The sequence below is a fragment of the Microchirus variegatus genome (genome assembly GCF_963457635.1).
Source record: "Microchirus variegatus genome assembly, chromosome: 18".
Lineage (NCBI taxonomy): Eukaryota > Metazoa > Chordata > Actinopteri > Pleuronectiformes > Soleidae > Microchirus > Microchirus variegatus.
This window is the reverse complement of record NC_139819.1, coordinates 20,586,861-20,593,976: the sequence shown is the minus strand read 5'-3', so window position 1 is coordinate 20,593,976 and position 7,116 is coordinate 20,586,861. Positions and strand designations below refer to the sequence as shown.

The following is a 7,116-nucleotide window of genomic DNA, read 5'->3' as shown; positions in this document are numbered from 1 at the left end:
ATGATTAAAGTGTCTGTGCCAAAAGTTGGGTGTAGTAAGACACGCCCTTTTGACTCATTGATAATCGAGCAGCTCAGCAAAGTTGAGCCAGTGGCTCCGGGTCATGCGTCCTGACGCACCGCTGGCGGAGCAGCAACGATGGGAGCCTCGCAGACGCGCTCCGTGAGCGTGCACCAGGAGCTGATGGATAAAACCGGCTGTGAGTAGACGAAACACACTGCGAACCTTCTTCTCCGCGGTCGCCGTTTGTGTGCGCGGCGCCTATTTGTGCGCTGTCATTCCGTTTCAAGGTGCGTCTTTATATGTGGCGCTGGCAAGGAAATAAACAAAAACCCGATCGTCGGAGCACATTATTATTATTATTATACGAGTTTAGTGCTGTTTTTTTTTGAGGGATTCACATATTAAACTGGATTAAGCGTTTGTTGGACCAAGTTTTATCTGACTTCATGAATTCCAGATCGAGGATTAAAAAGTGTAATAAAGCAAATAAACAAGAAGAAAAACCAGAAGTGTGTTGATATTTTTTTTATTTTTTTTAAGGGGCAGGATTTTGTTGCGCATGCAGTGGCATGCAGAGAGAAGCTCAGAGCAACACAAAAAAAACAACTTTATTGACACTGTGTCGACTTTGTACTTTTTATTGTCTCCATTTCCTTAAGGTGGGGCCATTCTTTTCTTTTTATCTACACTGATTTATATGGACTCTGCATGGTGACATTTGTGATTGTGCAAACTTGAAATGATAAAGCTGTAATTGTTGTTATTTACATCTGTCCATGCATAATGCCATCATGGCACCACCCACTGTAACCAACAAACGTGTTTCTGCGACCTGCAACCTCCAGCCACAGCGGTTTTAGAAGATTATTAAGCAATACACGAGGAAATACCAGACCTGTCTTGATATGGGATCAGGTCATTAGTACACAGTCAGTTAATGATTCAGGGAAGCATTGGAAATGCTATTTAAATGACAATCCTGCTGCTGCACAGTGTTTTTGCTTTGCTGTGAGACTGATAGTAGTCTGTCACTCTATTTCTTTAAACACATGCATCGACAGCAACCTGCTAATATTAACAACAGTCGCTGCTTTTTCTCATTACCTTAATCCCAATCTGCTTCCTCAGAATAAGCACAAGACTAAGCAACATACAGTTATAGTCAGTATCAGTCAGATATAAATACAACATCCTATATGCAATATGCTCAGAGTAATGTTGTGGCCTGTTTATTTCTACTTTATCGGATTTGAATATTTGCCACACGGAGAATTATGTCTTTGAAATACATCAACACAAATGTGTTTTAAACGACTGTATCAGACCGATATCTGGATCAGATCATTGACTTTGTTACATCAGTATTGGTCGTGCATTAAAAAGGTGGTATCGTGCCATCCCTGACATTAATTTTACATTAGTCCAATTAATAATCAGTTTATAGCAGTTAGTCGTGTCCTAATCTGACTATGATCTGTAATGTGGCATCAGGAATATTAAATGGAATATCACTGAAATTAAACTGAATAACGTCTTATTCAGAATAAGGTCGGTGGTTGGATTTTTGTGTCTCAGTGTGAACATGAACAGCAGTAATCTGATTTACTTTAGTCAGATTAACACAACATTTGCAACTCCTGTAACTAAATATCATGGCACGAACCAGGTCAGTAATCAGATTACTGGGGTCACTATCTCATCTCATTAATATATAGATTATCAAAAAACAAAAAATGTGTTTAATATGGTGTATTATGTCATACATTCATTTTGCTGGTGTGTATTTTTTTTATTTTCAGTTTCATTGGAGCAGATCAAAAACCTAAAGAAACGATTCCTGCAGCTGAGCGGAAACGAAGCGACAATAAGGTAAATTGTAATTGTGTCGTCTGCGTGCTGTTGTTTCAGTTTCAGAAGCAGAAAATGGAATCCTATCCACGTGGAGAGTTAAGTAAAGAAGAGAGGGTATGTGTGGTATCTGGCACAGCTACAGACACACGACATACTGTACACTGTCACTGTCAACACGCTGGTGTTTCTTTTTGCTCAGAGATACTGTTACTTCCTAAAAATAAAGTTCTGTATTATTTAAATGTGTAAAACAATATATATGTATATATATATATATATATATATATATATATATATATATTTAAATTTAGACAGAGAGAACATATGTGCTGCCACTGTAGTGCACTTTCTGTTTTATGATAATGAGCTTTCTATTGTCGCACTGCAGCAGAGAGAACTTGGACGCCATTCCGGCTCTTGCCAACAATCCCATCAGGAAGCAAATAATCGAGGCGTTCTTCGACAAAAGGTGGGTGGAGTCAAATTACACGACATAGACATATCATTTATTTATCTTTTAAGTGTTAAGAAGTAATATGCTGATAGGTATATGGTAACATTTAGTTTAATATGGATTTAAATTGGGTTGCAGGATTCTTAAATTTGGCAATGGCTGTAATAGAAACTGGGGAAAACAGTCTGTCTTTTACAACTATTCATTTATTGATGCTTTTGACAGTTCCAGGCTTATTATGATAAGATAAAGACCTAAGTCTGAGTGTCATTCTGCAGTGAGTCACCTTCACAATGACAGAATGTAATTAGCATAGAGTAGATTAGAGTAAATGCAGAGATTTTTCAGACTCTTGAGTGTTTAATGCTTCATTTCTGTTTGATTAAAGTCGATTGAAAAGATTGTCATGAAAACACAGGTGTCAGGATGACTGATGCTGTGGCTTTCATCCTTGGGGTGCAGTACGGGGGAAAACAAATGATATATTTATTCCATAAATAGAAATAAATAAATGAAATGGGATTACGGCGATGGAAAGTCAGTTGTTGACATTTTAAAACCAGCACTTCCTTATGCTTCAGAAACCACGATATGGGGCTTGTTTTGAGACGTAAAGTTCCTCGTGAAATACATTTGTTAAACATCTCTATATTATGACATAGAGTGTGTGTATAAAATGTCAGTGATCTCTGCTCTCTGGCGCTGGTGCCAATCCCAGCTGACACAGGGAAAAAGGTGAGGTTCACCGTGGACAGGTGGACCAGTCCATCACAGGACAACACAGAGACAAACAACCATCCACTCTCACACTAATCTAATTTACCTAATCCTCAGATTTGCATGTTTTTAGACTGTGGCAGGAAACGGGAGAACCCAGAGAAAAGCCACACACCCATGGAAACATGTAAATGTTAAAGCAAATAATAAAAAAAATTAACAGCTCATCCAGTTATCTTAAGAACTTGCCATCTGCAAGAGCTTTCTGAAATGATGAAATTAAAACAAACTATGGTTGACTTTTGACTTTTCTGTTCCACCAGAAACCAGCGTGACAATGAAATGGGTCACCTGGAGGAGATCGGCTTTGAACAGTTCGTCATGGTCATGTCTCACTTCCGTCCTCCGTCTATGAGGACGTCTGAGGAGGAGAGAGAAGTGATGAGGAAAGAAAAGCTCCAATGTAAGAGACTTTACTAAAGCAGTTATAGTCACGGTGCAGCTAGACTACTCAGGATCCAACTTACTTTATTAATGAAACCTGAGTTTGCCCTCAGGGATTAATAAAGTATTTCAGATTAATAAAGGGTTTCATTACAGTCATTCCAACTAGGAATAGAAAAAGAACAGAAATTCTCATAACTATGTATAAAAAGAGAAGTATATAGAATTATATACAACAGAGATATTTACATCTCTGTCACAGTAAATTAAGAAGAAACTGAACAATATACAGTCTGGACAATGATGTTGTGCATGTTTTGCACAGTTTCACGTGTCCGTTATGTGTTGTGAACATTTTATTATGTGTTCAAAAATGTCAGTGGTCATATTTTTGCCAGAAGGAAGCGAGCGGGTATCTTGGTTGTTGCATCACACGACTGCTAATCATGAACTCTCTGACTCGTGTCGGCATTAAATGACATGTTTCATTGTCTCATTGTGATTGTTACCATTCAGCAGTGGTGCGTCAGCCTGACGACAGCCTGCTGAATGATTCTCGTCTCTAATCGCAGTGACATAAACAATCACAGTGAGCTGATGATGGTCGATTTCCTTAAAATAACCAGAGCAGACACTGACGTCCTTTTCCTTCCTTTTTTTTTTTCTCCTTCAGTTCTGTTCAACATGCACGACACAGACAACGATGGTGTAATCACACTGGTGGAGTACAGGAAGGTAAGACAGTGAGCCATGACTGTTTGTAAAAGTATATTAACTACACTATATACTTTGTGTGGGAGTGTGCATGTCACAGTAGCCCAAGTATTTATTTTTCAATAATTATTATCCTCACATTTCCTAATGAACAGGTGTGTAATGAAGCAGCGGAGTGTGCCCACACCCACACGGGTTTGTGAAGAGGTGTAATAATAAGTGACAATACGAGACAAATATTTGTGTGGGTGGATCACAGAGGTGTGGTGTTCCTGCTGCTGTTGTTGTTGTTGTTGTTATTCCAGCAGGTAGTTGGTAATAAAAGCACACTTTTAAATTTGATCTAAATATAGTTAGTGGTGTTGGTGGACTGTGACGCGGTCGCGGAGTTAGCTCCGATATGCACTACCGTTCAAAAGTTTGGGGTCACGTAGAAATATCCTTATTTTTTTAAAGGAAAATCACTTTCTTTCAATGAATATAACATTAAATGTCAATGTGGTAAACGACTATTCTCGCTGCAAACGTCTGGTTTTTAATGGAATATGTACATAGGTGTACAGAGGGCCATTTCCAGTGTTCTAATGGTACATTGTATTGGTATTGGATGATTAGAAAACCCTTGAAAACCTTTGTGCAATGATGTTAGCACAGCTGGACGATTATTTCTAATCTTGTCAATGTCGTGACTATATTTTCTATTTATTTTGCAACTCTTTTGATGAATAAAAGTGTGACATTTAATAAAAAAATGGACAGGTGACCCCAAACTTTTGAACGGTAGTGCATACTGTGAAATTATATTGTGAATTCCTATGTTTAAAGCTGGTTTTGACAAATCTATCACTAAGCAATGATCTAACTTTTAAATGACTGGTTTTAAGATTTAAGAAAGATTACCAAGTGATGATAACAGTGAGTGGGTAATGCCAAACTGTAAATCAATCAAAATGACTTTAAAGACATTTAAGACCAATAATCAACTTATTTGCATTCAGAGAGGAAACTTAAAAATGGGGTTTGCTTGCTGGTGTTTCAGTTCAGTGAGTCCAACATGAGACTAAATAAACATCTTCCAGTTTCCTCTTGAAGCCAACCAGGAAATAAATATTGGAAAGGAAATAGAAATCTAAAGTAAAGGCGTTACTGGTCTCAAATACTAGTTTAGTGTCTTCTTTAAAGATCTTGTAAAGCAAATTCAGCATTTCTTGTCTTCACGCATTATGTACTGTGTGTTATATAGAATATAGTGAATGTATAGAGTACAGAATTATGGAGTTAAAACTGAAAATAGTTTCTCTATCACTAATGATGAGCCTTTTTGACATTTAATCACCACGTTTGACTGTCTGTAATAACATTACAGATATCTGTGATGTTATTTTTTTTTTTTATCAGTATGAATTGTTTCTTCATTCTTAGTGAAATCTAGTTTCAGATATCTAAAATTCAGGTTTGACTTGTCACTTTTGCCTTATATCCCATACAGATATGTGTTTTACTGCCATTTTTAATTTCTGAGCTTGGTTTGCAGCATAGACAGTTGGTGCCAAAGCTGTAACAACAACCTTCCCAGTAAAGGAGCGTGCTCTTATGCAGCTGATAAACAGCCAAAAAGAACACCCTCTTCCTCTGAACTGCCATATGATTGGTCTAAATCTCTTCTCTCTGGCCAGATTTCCCCCCAGGCTGGAAACAGAGAGTTCATTTAAATAGTGCTGCAAGGTTATTTGGGAATTAAGGATCAATAACACCAAAAATATGTCGCCTACCCGAGTTCTAATGCAAACAATAAAAAAATACTTCAATACTTTTCTCAAATTTTCTCAAAAATGCTGAAAAAGCAACCAAAACCTGATGAACATGTCGTTCAGCATCATAATTGACTGATGTTGACCTCTTGACGCTGTTCGAGAGAATTGAAAGAATCCTTTTCATGTCACTTAAGGTCGTGGAGGAGCTTCTTTCAAAGAGCGGAGCCATCGGACACGAAGCTGCGAGGGCAATCGCAGACGCCGCCATGTTGGAAGTGGCGAGCACAAACGTGCCAGACATGGTAAGGGGAATTAAATTTAAACTAGGAGGAAAAAGTGACATTTTGTTCATTTGTCTCTGTATCATTACAGGCCCCAGATGATTTTTATGAAGGAATTACATTTGAGCATTTTGAACAGGTTTGCACTTTTCTAACTCTTCATGTGATCAAACTAAATCAGAGTATTGTGCAGTTGCTACAAATGCTTTTCTCATCTGTGTGCAGATTTTGAAGGGCCTTGAAATGGAGTCCAGGATGCACATTCGCTTTTTGGACGTAGACACATCGACAATGCGCTGTGGGAAATCCATGTCTTGAAGGAGAATTGTCTATGCTGCTGCTGTTTTTAGCAGAATCTCTTCAGTCCTACAATACAAATGAAACCAAATACTTTTCACATGTTTTTAGTCGGTGAATCTTTTTATACCAACAGTATAACAGAATTGGAGCTTTTTTGTCATTCCAAGGATGTTTTTAGGCCGTGGAGTGTGTTTTTCAGACCGTAAAAGTAACCAGTGTCACATATTTAAAATACCTTCCTGCTCTTTTGTCATAATTACTCAGATGAGCTGATTTTATGTAAGCAGCATGTTCTGTTACGGCTAATGTTCGACATGAGACTGCACACAAACACTCACTCTCTCTGCAACTCATTTATTCCATTCCTGCAGGATTACACTCTGTAACAATACACTGATGTTGTACCATGAAAATCCTCTAACAAACCCTTTTTTACCTAAGATTAATAATTTAAATATGTGCACAAGCTTTCTTAAGATAAACTAATAAATAATTAACTTAAGATCTTATTGAGGTGTTTTTTTTTATTGATTAAAATCCAGGACGCCAAAACTATATAAAAAAAAAACTATGCAAATGTCACATAACCATTATCATA

General features: G+C 37.5%; 1 protein-coding gene across 1 annotated transcript; it reads left to right on the top strand.

Moving 5' to 3' along the window:
* Positions 1-96: 96 nt before the first annotated feature.
* On the top strand, positions 97-6,973 carry tesca (tescalcin a). Its single transcript, XM_083904498.1, has 8 exons — positions 97-199; positions 1,803-1,872; positions 2,243-2,323; positions 3,349-3,488; positions 4,143-4,204; positions 6,132-6,239; positions 6,310-6,357; positions 6,444-6,973. The coding sequence occupies exons 1-8, from the start codon at positions 139-141 to the stop codon at positions 6,534-6,536; spliced, it is 663 nt and encodes a 220-aa protein (XP_083760624.1). The 5' UTR covers positions 97-138; the 3' UTR covers positions 6,537-6,973.
* Positions 6,974-7,116: the final 143 nt, after the last annotated feature.